This window comes from Loxodonta africana, chromosome 21 (genome assembly GCF_030014295.1).
Source record: "Loxodonta africana isolate mLoxAfr1 chromosome 21, mLoxAfr1.hap2, whole genome shotgun sequence".
NCBI lineage: Eukaryota > Metazoa > Chordata > Mammalia > Proboscidea > Elephantidae > Loxodonta > Loxodonta africana.
In genome coordinates, this window is record NC_087362.1 from 30,207,580 (window position 1) to 30,221,492 (window position 13,913).

The following is a 13,913-nucleotide window of genomic DNA, read 5'->3' on the forward strand; positions in this document are numbered from 1 at the left end:
CCTGGAACCTCTGGGGAGCCTCAGCCCAACCCAGAGACACAGACAGGCCATGCCTGGGAGCCACGGGTGCCCCTGACCACTTTGGGCCTGAGTCTCCCCATCTGTACAGTGGGGCCAACACCACCCACCCTAACACTCTTCCACATTTCCTCATGCTTCCTTGTTCTCAGGTGCTCCCACCTTCTAGCACACCCTAGAGTTGACCTCTTTATTTAGTGAGCTGTATCCCCACTGGAACGTCCACCTGAGGCCACATCGCTGGTGGCTGGGTCTCAAGGATGTGGAGCATGGCAGACGCTGGCCAGTGAAGTGGCGAGTGTGTTGAAAAACAGTGGCCTGTGTCACCAAAGCTCAAGATGAGCCCGTTTGGGGACCAGGGCAGGGGGGCATGATGCGCAGGAGCTGGGCAGGTCATCCAGCTGACCCGCCCACAACCTGGGAGATGTGGCAGCTGGTGCCACAGCATGGAGCGCCATGCTGGCCCGGCGCCCACTCCTCTCTGCTTCTCTTCTCACCTCTGGGAGGGAGGCGACCTCCCCTGACCCAGGGCTCCAGCTGCCACCTTGGCTGAGCCACCCCCAAGCTGCATGACCTGGGGAGGGTGGGGCCCATCACGTACAAAGAGGCTGAACTGGGTGGACGGTCCAGGTGGGAGGTGGCCTGGCCCACGCACCCAGAGCCCACTGCCCGGGCTGGAGCCCACCAGGACGAGGCCACTGGCAGCAGAGGGGTGAGGGCGACAGCAGGGAGGGCCGCCTCCCCCTCCCCTGTCCTCCTGTCCCCTGGCCCCCTGTCCTCACCCCACCCGCCCCCGCCAGCTGGTGGCTGTGAACTTGTCTCCCTATCTCTCGGGAACATCGCTGGGATTATTGATTTTTTGACACAGAACAACAGCCCATCTTTATCAGGCTGAACCCTGGCCCCGGCTAATGGTGGAGTGGGACTGCCTCAGAATAGCAAGCAGCTCAGGGTGGGGCCTGGCTCCCCACCCTGGGGCCCTCAGCTCTACGGCCCAGTAGCCTGTCCTGGAGTGCAGGGGTGCTCTAAGTGAAGTGGTGTGGAGGTCTGGCAGGAAGGCAGGGCCTCTGCCAGTCTGATTAGAGTCTGATGGGGTGGGAGGTCCACAGTGGGCCCTGCTCAGGCCCAGAGCTGCACTTTCCTCAGCCCAGCTAGAGCTCATGACCAGGTCCCAGGGGTCTGTGGGGACACCTGCCTTGATCCTGAACACTCCCTATTTGAACCCCAACATGGGATCCTTGGTGGGGGGGCTGTCTTAGACACTTCTGCCCCTCCTGAGCACAGCCGAGAGTGGCTTGGACAGTGAGAGGAGCTGCGTCCCTCCATATCCCCTTAGGGGTTGTGGTTCCCCAGAGGCCCCCGTGCCGAAGTTTCCAAGGGGCTGCCCCTGCCCTCACGCTGGATGGATCTCCCTTGGCCCAGCAGGCCTGAGAATTAGAGCCTTCCTACCGCCCCAGAGCTTGAAACCCATGGTCTCCCCAGGCTCCTTAGAAAGCCCTGGCACTTGGGTCTCTGTCTTCCCACCTGCGAAGTGGAGAGAGGGAACCCTGTCAGTTCCAGGCCCCGGTACTTTTGTGTTGGGGGATCCTGGAGCCTGAGAGCTAGGGGGTCCCTGGCTCTCAACGTCTGCCTTGTCCCTGTGGGTGGCTGGAACCAGGATGTGTGATAAGCTGTTTGCACAGGAGGTATTTTCTGCACCTTATCTGGGCCCTATTGCCTGGGCACCTCGGCCCCTGCCTGTTTTTCCGGGCCAGCCTCCAGCTCACCTCCTTGGAGCCTGGCCTGGCCGCCCACCCTGCTCCCTGCTCTGGGTGGGGGTATGGGGAGCAGGGGTGCAAGCCCTGCTTGTCCAACTCAGAGGTATGTGTCCACATGCCCTCTCGGGGCCTCAGTTTCTATGGGGGTGGGCTGAGGCACTTGAGGGTCTGGGCAGAAGCCCGTGGTTGGCAAGGAAGGAAGGAGGGCTTCCCCACCGCTGCCACCACCACTGCCAGAGGCCCTGGTCCTGCCCCAGCCTGGTGGAAGGGAGCAGTAGCGGATTCTGGGCAGGGGCTGGGTGAGGGTGTTAGCCACCACCACAGAGAACAGAAAGACAGCATGCCGCCCAGCCATGTCAGGCCCTTTATGGATGACAAAGATCCTTCCAGAAAAGCTGACACCTCTGAGCACCCACTTCAAGCAGTACTTTAAACTCAGTGTCTGATTGACTCCACCCAGCAGAGTCATGAGGGAAGAGCTTTACTGGTAGGGAGATGACAGCCCAGAGAGGGCTACCCACAGCTCTACTTAGGGTGATGGTCTATGTCCTGGAGCTCTGAGGGACACACCAGCATGTAGTGAGTCCCCAGGAGGGAGGGGTGCTCCAGGGAATTTTAGTGTCCCCTCTTATAAAAGCTACATGTGCTCAATAAAGTGTCTGGAGCCCAGAGATGGTGACAGTGATAGCCACACATGCTTTCACGGCACTGATGGGCTGGGATCAACTTAATACTCAAACCATTTCATGCCATATTATCCCACTTTATAGGTGAGGAGACCAAGGGTCAGAGAGGACCTGGCCACACAGTGAGCAGGTGACCGGGAGTTCAAACCCTGGTTTCCTGAACCCTGTCCAAGCTCTGTCCTGCCTCATATTCCTAGAGGGAGAAGCAGAAAAGAATAGTTTGGGGAAGGGCAGGGGCCTGAGGAGAAGGTAGAGAAGAGGGGTGGGAAGGCCCAGAGAAAAGAAGGTCCTGCCTCCTCTTACCAGACATGGCTCTCTCCTGCTGTGCCTTTGCTCAGGAACTTGGGGCTCCCTGTTGCTCTTGTATCCAGCACTGTGCCACTCCGCTTGCCCAGCTGGAACCCACACCAGGCCAAACCGGGGACCCCTGCTTAGGAACATGGTCCCACCTCCACGCCTTTGCCCCACTGAGCACCCTTGCCTCTCACCTGCCTAAGCGGCCCAGCAAGGTCCCTGGGCCTTCAGGGGCAGGGTGCAGCTGACCCTCCTGCCCAGGCCTGGGGGCCAGACAGAGGCTCAGTGATGCAGGAGGGTGGGGCTGTCTCTGCCCAAGCCTGTGTGGGAGCAGGAGCCACACATGGGCTGGCACATCAGGCAGCGAGTGGTGCTTCCCTGCTTCCCTTCCTTATAGGAATTCTGCAGGCCTGTGTGTACCTGCAGCTGCCCGCCAGAGGACTCTCCTCCCCACTTCCCCATGAACATGAGGGTGTCTTCCAGGATCAATTCCTAGAAGCAGACCACTGAGGCCAAGTGGGAACACCACTGTGTGGCTGCACTTGGTAGGAGGCCACTAGTCCCTCTGCACCACGGCTCCCATAGGGAGGAGGAGTGGCTGCACGTGACGGATAGGGAAACTGAGGCTGGGAGGGCGGAGGGACAAGCCCAAGGCCCCTGATGATGATGAGATACCACAGGGCACATTAGGCTGATGGTGTGGAAAGGGTGAAGGTGGGGCTGCCGGTCTGGAAAGGGGCACTGGGGGCTGGGCAGGGCTGGGGAAGGGGTGAGGGGCTGAGGGGGCACCCCCTCCCTCCCGAGACACAATAAGCGCCTGGAGATAGCATCGCTCCTCATTTCAGGCCAGCTCAGCCCTCCCGGGCAGGATATGACCAGCCCTCGAGCTGAAGGCAGCCCCTTTGTCCCATCTCCGAGGACGGATCTTATCAGCTCCATCCACCACCACAGTAATGGAAAAACACATTGAGGAAATCAAAAGTTACGAAAAGAGATAAATGATTAATAAATAAATAAATAAAGAACCCCAGCAGCCGTGTGGCAGTGACGGGGGTAGGGGACTCTCAGGGAGTAAAGGGTTAAATCACATGGGGCCGGAGTGAGCATGAGTGGCCAAAGGACATGGCTGAGTATCCCCTCTGAAGTGGGTGTGAGTAGGGGCTGGGGGATCAGAGGCCAGTGGGGGCCTGGGCTCCCAACCTGGGTCTTCCTGGAGTCAGCTGTGTGACCTTGGGAGTCACTTCAGCTCACTGAGCCTCAGTTTCCCCACGTGTCAGGTGGGGGTGATTGAGGTACCTACTCCCTGGGGCTAGGGGGTTCTCCTGGGACACATGGCACCAGGCATATTACTGTCACCATGGGCAGCGTCGCCTCGGTCTCCCTTCCCAGGGTGGGGGGCAGTGGAGCCACCGGCTGACGAGAGAGGGAACCAGGGGGCTGACACCATGCCCTGGAGACTGGGCATAGCTCCAGGGTGGCCAGGACCAGGAGGATGACAGCGACACACGTTACCCACCTTTGCCCTTCTGTGCTGAGCTCCCTGTGCCCCTGGGCAACCCGGGCACATGAAGAGCCCAAGCTCAAGGGGAAGCTACGGACCAGGGTCCCCAGTGAAAGAGGGGATTGCTGGAAGCCAGGTCTACCTTATGCCACAGTGGGAACTCTGCTGCCGGGGCAGTGGTGACAGTGAGGGTGACAGCCACAGTGCTGGTGCTTGTGACAGCAATAGTGCTAGTGCTAGTAACAGTATTAGTGCTAATACTAGTGACAGTAATCATACCAGTACTAGTAACAATAATAGTGCTAGTGCTAGTAACAGCAACATTAATAGTAGTAGGAACAGTAACAGTCACAGTGCTAGTAACAGTAACTGCAATACTACTAGTACTAGTAACAGTTACAGTGATAGTGCCAGGAACAGCCATAGTGATGGTAATAGTAACGATAATAGTGCCAGGAATAGCGAGAGCGTCAGCAACAGTAACAGTCATGGTGATAGTAACAATAATGGTGCCAGTAACATTCAGAGCAATGGTGCTGGTAACAGTGTTAGCACTCGTCCCAGTAACCGTCATAGCGATGCTACCAGCAACAATGCCAGGGCTAGTGCTAATTTATTTATTTATTTTTAGTGCTAGTATCAACTCAACGGCAGCGGGTTTTTAGCGGGAGTGCTAGTAGCAGTGACAGCTATGGTGCTAGTGACAATGATAGTGGGAGGACTGGAGGCAGCCCCAACACTGGCGGCAGTAACTGTTCCACACGTACTTGTCTCCGTCACCCCTCAAGCCTCCCAGGCCAGCCTTTGTGGCCATTTTGCAGAGGAGGCAGCAGGCTCAGAGAGGTGAGGAGATGCCTGGGGGCCATGTGGCTGTCAAAGAAGAGCAGGGGAGGGAGACTCCTGGGAAGGAGCAGCCAGGGCCCCAGGGCTCTGCTATGTGGGGGCTGGAGGTCTGTGCCCTATTCGTTCATAGACCGGGTGGGGCAGGGGCAGCCACACACACACACACACACACACACACACAAACACACATACACTCACACGTCTAGACCCTGGCAGGGGGAGTGGTGAGAATGCGCTGCCTGAGGCAGGAAGCCGGGTGGGAGGGCGGAGAAGGAAGCCAGGCTCGATTAGTGCTTGTGGCTGAGATAGACTGCCCCGGCCACCGATAGCTGCTCCTGGAAGGCAGGGTGAGGGCAGCAGGCAGCCTGGGGCAGGCAGCCAGGCCTGGCCCCTACCCGCCTGTGGTGGCTAGGGGCCCTGGGCTCCAGTGCACTCCTGACCAGTGCCCTGCTGCAGCTGCAGGGTCCACACCAAGAGGAGAGGCCCAGGGAATGCTGGGGACTGTGGGGCTGGGGCAGGAGAGGAGGGAGGGGATTCAGCATCCAGACATGGGTGGGCAAGGAGGACCACTCCGCAGGAGGCAGGACTGAGGTGGGGCTGGGGCTGCTGCCAAACTTCTCTGGGCTTCAATTTCCTCATCTGTAAAATGGTAGCAGCATGGCGCCTGCCTGGGGGCTGCCCAGACATCAATAGCTCTCCCCGAGTCTGGGTCACAGCCTTTTCATGGGGTTCCTCACTTCCGTCCTTGGCCCCTACAATCCACTCCCCACACGGCAGCTGAAGAGATCCTGTTAAACTTAGCACAGGTCTCGATTCTCCTTGGGTAAACCTGCCCCCAGCTGCCTACCTTAAAGTGGGAGCCTTCGTGCTTGCTGGCCCTCCCCAGGCCTCATATCCCTCTCTCACTGCACCACAGCCCCCCTGGTCAGCAGACAGTTGACAGCGGGGCCCTTGCTCCACTGTGCTCTGTGGGGCGGTTTTCCTAGTGTCTGCTGCTCACTCTCTCAGTGCACATCAGCTTCTCAAGGACCCTCCCCGGCCCCTGCCAGCACCCGCCACGCTGCTCCCTTGCACTGGCACCTTCCATGGTTAGGGTCCAGCCTTCCTGTTGATTGCTCCCCCCACCCCTGGCTTCTGCTCCTGGAAGGCAGCAACTGTCTGTCCTGCTCACTGCTGTGCTCCCTCAGTGCCTGGAACAGAGGCTGCACACAGTAGGTGCTCAATAAGTGAAGGGGCAAGTGTGTGAACAAAGGGGAATGAGCTCTGTCTGTGGGGAGGAGGGCAGTTTGATGGGACAATGGCGACTGTCATTGATCTACTGGCTCCACCCGGCTTCTCATTCCCAGAAGCCCTGTGGGGTAACTCTGAGACTCTGTGGGTGACCATGAGGCCCAGGCACCCTTGTTGGGGATCGAGGTCCCAGTCAGAACCAGGCCAAGGGGGCGGCTCCTTGGGGTGAAATGGCCATTGACCATGCGGGAGGGTAGCCTGGGGTCAAGCAGCCAGCCACTGGGGAAGCCATGCCCCAGCACTGTGCCTCAGTTTCCCTGCCAGCTAGAGGAGGGGAGAGGTTTGACTGCTGAAGCCCCTCTGCATGGGGCTTGGCTTCTGGACACTCATGCCCTGGGCAGCCCCAGGTGGCAGCCTCTGTGTGGGCCAGGCCAAGTCTGGGGGAGGTGGAGGCCATGGCCAGGCCAGCCATGGTGGAGAGGCCACAGCAGCCAGAGGGCCTGTGTGGTGCCCATATGCCTCCCTGTGACCTGTCTGGGGAGGGGACAGGGATGAGATGAGGAGGAGAATGGTGGCCCTGTGCCAGGCTCTGTTCGGAGGAACTGGTGGCCCAGAACTTAGGTGGTAGATGCAGGCTGGGGTTCAGGACCCTCCATCTGGGCCTAGGGAACACTGCTGGTGATGGAGGGCATCAAAGAAAGAGCCGGGGACAACCACGCACCCACCGTGCATCCTGGCAAAAGGCTATGCTCTCCAAACTCCAGTTCTAAAATACCCCGTCAGCTGCCACAGTCTAACCTGGATGGCTGGCTGCTCGAAACACCTCCTCGCATTGCCCGTGCCCTCACCAGGCTCACCTGCCACGCGCCTGGCAAGGGCAGCCCACGGCTCATACAGCCCTGTTCCCTGCTCAAATGGTGGTGCAGCAGGCCCCTGCCCCCTATTTAGAAGTGCACCCACTCCTCCCTTGCTTTATTTTACTCTGATCCTCCTCTCCCCGGACCTGGGGGTCTTTTCCTTCACTGTTGTCTGGTGTCTATTTCCCTCAACAGAACGTCAGTCCTGGCGTTGGACTTGCTGGCACACTGCAGGAGCTAATATCCGAGCATTTGTTGAATGAATACAAGACCTCCATTTCACATCCGGTCCCCAGGTTCCTGTTGATTCAACTGCCTGAGTTGCCTCTGCCTATGGCTTGCGGGGTGGGCAGGACCACCCATGTCTTCTCCAGCTCTCAGGGCCTGGCCCCTGCAGGGGCTCTGTAAGCACCAGGGTGAGGGAAGGACTGCAGGATCTCCACGTGATCCATCTCCTGAGTCTCTCAGCACAGCCTTGTGGGGTGGAGTGGGGTGTCAGGACAGGGAAAAGGGCCCGAGTGCTGCACCAGGCTCATGGGGGGGGGGGCGTGTCTCAGAGGGACATGACCCCCAGGAGGGGCTCGTGGTGGGCTGGAGAGAACCGATGTAGACCCCCTTTTCCTGGGACACCCAGAAAAGGCGGCTCCTGATGCTGCCTCTGGGCCTGGTCCTGAGCTGACCCCAGGCTGACCCCTGCCACTGTCCTCGCCCCCCTATGCCCCTCCCCCCACCCGTTAATCTAAGACAAATAGGCCTATCGGGCCCGCAGCGCCAGGCTGGGTGATAACGCAAAATAGCTGAAATGATTTTTCCCACCCACACATGCCGGGCTGGCCGGGGGTGGGGGGGGCGGCATAGCCACCATATCGGCCCATCTCCCCGCTGTCCATCAGGACGGGCTGCCCTGCCTCGGCCACCCGCCCGCCCGCAGCCCGATAACAAACCTTGAGGTTTGCATGGAGACTCCGGGCCGGGGAGATTAGTCAGCCGGGGCCCAGCCCAGATAACCAGCCCACTCCGCTCTCACTCTGGCTGAGGACTCCCAGCTGCCAGCGGTGCTGGACCCCGGGCAGGGGGCTGGGCTCCCGACGCTCTCCCTGGCCCCTCACAACCACTTCCTCCTCCCTGTGCACCCTGGGGGTGGATGCTGCCCCTTGGCCTCATTCTCCGCATGGCAGACAGAGGTATCACCCCCAAGTGCAAAGTGACCAAAGGCCCCGCCTAAAACCCTTCAGTATCTCCATTTTAAAGCTGAGAAAATGGAGGCAACTCCATGGTATTGAGCAGGTGCCCAAAGCCCTGCCTGTCTGCGCCTGCCTGTCCCTCGCCACCCTTGATGCTCTGTGCCTCAGGGCCATTGGACCTGCTGACCCCTTACCTGAACATCCTGCTCCACGCCCATTGGCCCTTTAGGCCTCAGAGTGGGGATAGGAGCCCCTGCTGCTGCCCCTTCCATCTCTCAGGCCTGGCCCTCACTGCTCAACTGACCCCTCTCCTGACCTGCTGTGGACAGAAAAGCATACCCAATGTTTGGCTAATTGGATTTCACTTTATAAAGCGTGGCCACCAGGAAAGAGTTCCAGGCCCCGAGACACTTATGGGTGAAAAAATAAAAAAATTATGAAGGGGACCCTATTCCTGGAGCCCTGAGGATCAAAGAGCCAGGCCAGGAATGAGGCGTGTGGCTCCTGGGAGTGAGGGGTAAGGGCGTGGATTAGATTCCCCTACCCTAAACAGACAGTCCCACTCAAGTCCCAGCTCCCTGTCCAGAGTAGGCTGTGTGGCCTTAGCCAAACCACTCCACTTTGCTGAGCTTCAGTTTCCCTAACTGTAAAATGGAGCTTAATTAGTATACTACCTTCCTCACAGGGCCGTTGCAGGATTATGAGAGGTACTATGATTGAATGGTTGAGTGCAGTTCAAGAAGCGTGTAACTACTCAATAAAAGCAACTTCCATCCATCCCTGAGCATGCAAGCTGGCTGATCTTGAGCCTGGGTCCTGCCTCCCCCCAGGCAGCCAGGGGCTTTGTGTCTCGGGCTGGTGCTGGACCGCCTCTGCAGGGGCTGCAGGGTTGGGGAGTCCTTGTCTCTGTCTCAGCTCTAGGGAACTTCAGCCCTGCCCCCACCACAAGCCCTGGCTTCCGGGAAGCAGCCCCCACTTAGCCCCTGGAGTGGGGGTGTACAGTTTCTGGCCCCAAATGTGGATGGCCACTCAGGCCTGGGACTGGGCTCAGGGTCAGCACAGGACCCTCAGGGCTCAGCACCGCATCCCTAGCCCAGCCTTCCATGTCCTAGTGGGGACCACTGGGCTGCCCCACTTTCTCCCTCTCTGGAACTCAGAGCCTGCACCCTCCAAGAGCTGAGATGCCACTGAGCTGGGGATTATAGATTATAGCTATCAGCCATTTGCATATCAGAATTTTAAACAGGCAGCCCCTCCAGAACAAGGTCATTTCAAAGATAAAAATACTGTCTTTCCCTCCTGCTGCCCACCCTCCTCTACCTTCAAACCCAGGCGGGCGGATCAAGGGCAGGGGACGGAGGGGCTGCCATGGGGCATTGGTGGCCTTGGTGGTCTCGGGGTGGGGGTGTGGCAGGTGGGTTCTGAGACCCCATGTTCTCCTCCCCTGCCCCAGGGCCCTGGCCCTGGGTCTGCGGCTCTCCCAGGCGCTCCCTGCCAGGGGCTGTGACAGCCCTCCCCTTCCCATGGACAGGCCAAAGGAAAGGGGACCCTGTTCTGTGCTGGGCTTTCTCTTCACACACTCTGCACCCCTAGATTTCCATTCTTACAGCAGCCTCACGAGGCAGCTGCCCTCCTTATCCTCGTTTACAGATTGGGAACTGAGGCTCAGAGAGGCAGGTGGCCTGTCCGCCGTCTCCCAGTGATTGGGCCTCAGGGTCTGCACTCCTCCCTCTAGGAACGGCTGGGGGCATTCGTGTTTGAAGCAGTGACACTTGAGAGTTAAGGTGCCCAAAGCTGACAATCTCGTAATTTTCAAAAATGAAAACAGACACCCATCAAGCATCCCCCATCTGTTGTCGGAGCTCTGGAGTCACCAGGGGTAGAGCAGGGGCGGGGAACTGGGATGGGGGCAGTACGGGGTTAGGAACTGATGGGAGATAGTGGAGATGGCCAACTGCATGCCGGGGGGCCAGCACACTAGGGTTTACAAAGCCCTGGAACAACCAGAAACTTGCTTGTCTTTGAAGCCACCCTTTTTCTGCCTGGTAGGGCTCCACAGAGGTCTCCTCGGGTCCCTGACCCTTTGGAGGCAGGCAGCCTGGCTGCGCTCACCAGGCGGATATAGAGAGAGCCTCTGAAGCCAGACAACCCACCAGGCCCAGGTCTTAGCTGTGCTCCATAGTGGGGAGAACCTGGAGATGGGCCTGACCAGAGGGTTCCCATGAGACCCTAGAGCCGGGTCCCAGCAGCAGATGGTGGCTAGCATGGGCCGAGCACTGCTGTGCCCTGGGCTCCATCTCCAGCTCTGTGCTGGGGCCCTGCCCCGCCCTCACACACCAGGAGGGAGTTCTCTTCCCATCAGAAACCACATCTGGGGCCCTGCACCCCAGAGAAAAGGGAGAATGGTACCCACAGGTTGTCCCCATGAGCTGGGCCCTCAGGTGGGGAGAGGCAGGGGTGGAGAGTGCAGGGTGTCTGTGCACCAGAGAGCAAGGGAGATACAGAGAGAGACACATGGAGAGACAGGAAGAGAGAGTAAGGGAGAGAGGCCAGTTCTGGGGAGAGAGGGTGGGCCAGAACAGCATCTGAAACCTTTGAGGTGAAGGAGACCAAGCCCTTACTGGACCCCTCGTCACCAGTCATTGCCCTTGGGGCCACTGACCTTGCCAGGCCCCTGGAGCCCTGATGCCCCCACTGGCTTGGGCAGCCCTTAGAGATAAGTGCCCATGGCCCCAGCCACTGATAAGGGGGACTGTGGGGGCCTGATAGGCAGTGTGGCGGTTGGCGGGCAGCTGCTATCAGCCCATCGTGTCCATGGCACAGAAATCCCTATCTGCGGGTGCTAGGGGAGCCAAGGGGACCTCTTAGCCCAGGACACAAATAGCGCAGGAAGCTCCGGGGTGCACCCCAGCCCCAAACCACGGCCCAGCGCCTGCCCCAGGGCCGGGTCTTTCCGTGGCCAGGGCAGGGCCTGCCCAGGGTGGTCATTGGCTGGGTCAGGCTCCAGTCCCCCAGGAGCTGCATTTCCCCATCTGTAACATGGGGTGAGCACCTGGAACAATAATTACACTCACCACTACCTGCTATGGTGAATGGTGGCACTCACTGCCAGGATCAACCCTTGCAGGGCTCTGCAGCAGATGGCCATTCAGAACATGGATGGCTGAAGACGTGTCCTTCCCTGCTCGCTGCCTCAGCCCCTCCTTGGCGCAGTGGGGTCCCCACAGTGTGAGGACAATGGGCATACTTTCCCCCACAGCTGCTCCGTTCAGTGGCCAGCCCCACAGTCCATCCAGGCTGGAGGGGAAAGGAGTGGACTTGGTTTCTCCACATGTGGGGATTACCATCCTGGCCCTGACTACTTAGGTCAGGCCCTCCTCTCTGGGCCTTGGACGCCCATCGATCAAGGGAGCGGGCTGTGCTAAGTCAGCAGGGAACCACACGGCGCGTGTGCCACCACGTCTACCTTGGATGTCTGCAGCAGACAACACCAATCAATCTGGCACTCTTAGAGCCCAGCCAAGCAGTCAGTCACTGGAACAGGAGCTGGCAGGAGCCTAACTCTGACAGCCTTCCCATATTGGCCCCTTGGGGCCTCCATAGTAGGAATGGGGGTCCCTTCCTCTTTGCCCTGGAGAAGGCTGCCCTGGTCCCCAGCAGGTGAGGCCCTTGCCACATGTTTTCTCTCCACCATGTTTTTTTCCACCCATCACAAACCTCATTTGTTATTATAGAACACACACACTCCCTGAGGGCTGTATGTCTGGTACACAGCAAACACCCTATAAGTGCATGGTGTGTCCACCATGTGCCTGCCCAGTGCCCAGCCTCTGTCTACCCTTCATCCAAGGGCTACTGTGGCTCACCTGGCCTGCCCAGATGGGCCCTTCCTCAGCAAGACCCTCATGCCTGCCACAGGCTCTTGAGAACCGACCTGGATAGGGTCACCCTGGAAAACTGTACCAAATGCTACCCCACGTTCAGTGAGTGAGTTATTAATTATGGATGATGAAACAACGGGAGGTCTGGCTTTCCCTGAGCTTATCGGTGGGTGGAATGAGGCAGATCCTGAAGGGGTGGCCAAGGATGGAAGGGGACTTGAGGTCCAGAGCTTAGCTGCCACTAGAGGCAATGAGCAGCGACAGAACCATGTCAAAGACTCCCCTTTGGCCAGAACTGGCTGTTTGGACCTAACTCCCTGCAAGAATGGCTGAAGCCCCCTGGGCAGAGCTTCCTCTCCTACCCGGTAGGGGCCTGGCACTTGCCCGAGGTCTCCACCATGTGTCTCTGAGTGCCTACCACGGGCGACTGGGAGAGCCCAGCGCTGGGTGGTGCCGGCACGCCTGCACAACCCCCACTGCCGCCTTTGTTCTGGCTGCTCCGCCTGCTGCAGAGCCTTCCTGCCACTGCCACCTGCCCCTTTCCCACCCAGACCTTTGTATGTCCTGTCTGGATGATGTGGCCCATGGCTGAGCACAGGTGCCTCCTCAGGCCAGCTGCAGCGACACGGGCCCACTGGACTTCAGGTCAGGGACAGGCCTGGGCCCAGTGAGTGTCCACCAGCATTCCTGGCTGAGCAGGGCCACTCCACCCTGAGGCTCCAGGTAGCCCAGCTCCAGGACCCCCAGGACACCAGACCCGAGCGTGATCTGGAGAGATACTGCTGCCACCCTGCCTGTGTGGTTACCTGGTCCACTCCAGGTGCTGCCTGACTCCTCCTCTGGCCGTGTCTCTGGCTTCTGCCCTTCTATCTCCTCAGGACCTCCTGGGGGTGTGGGGGGTGGCTGCGGTGGTGGGGATATGGGTGGCTCTGTGTCTGCAGAAAGAAAACATCATCATGTTGCTGCCCCCCTTGGCAGTAAGCTGCCTCGCCCACCCCACCTGGGAGGGATACTAAGGCCTGGCATGGTGGCCGTAGGCCCCAGGTCCTCCCACCTCCCAGCTCTTGGCCCCAGCTCATTCTAATTGGGGGGGGGGGTCAGACATTCCACTGTTTCTCTTAGCTTTTAGCACCCCCATTCCTCATTAATTGTTGCAATAATAATTGTTATTCCAGTTGCTGTTAATAATTAGAGGCCACGGATGGCCTATGGGCACACCCAGGCTGCAGCCACACGAATGCCTCGGCTCCTGGGTTTTCTCCATCCTCTCACCGGCCCCGCACCCAATTCCAGCCCAAAGGGCATATTTGCCTTCCCAGCCAGGCCTGATAACCACTGCAGCCCCCAATCGATGCGTTCCCATAAAGCCCCCCCTTGGTGACGTTGTGCACCCAGCAGATTATTAATACTAGTGATAAGGGCTGTGATTAACATCAAATAAATCAATCACGCAGTATAAAAGTCCTATTATTTTTGGCTATAAATCAAAGTGGCTGGCACTCGAGCCCCAGCCACCACGAGGGAGCTGAGCCGGGTCCACCCGAGCAGCAGATACTGCTCCTGCGTCACCTTATCGCGCCCATCGCCACGTTATCACCACCGGCCAGTGCCAGGTACAGCCCCGGCTGCTTTTTCCAGCTCCCTCCCGGCCTCGCCCCACCC

At 59.0% G+C, this 13,913-nt stretch overlaps 1 protein-coding gene across 2 annotated transcripts in view; it reads right to left on the bottom strand.

Annotated features, from left to right (window-relative positions):
• The window catches only part of ZFPM1 (zinc finger protein, FOG family member 1), a 67,243-nt gene that overhangs the window by 21,382 nt on the left and 31,948 nt on the right, over positions 1-13,913 (bottom strand). For both annotated transcript variants that reach the window (XM_064273672.1, XM_064273673.1), the window contains exon 3: positions 13,058-13,186. In XM_064273672.1, coding sequence (XP_064129742.1) covers positions 13,058-13,186 — 129 coding nt within the window. The remainder of the gene's footprint in view (positions 1-13,057; positions 13,187-13,913) is intronic.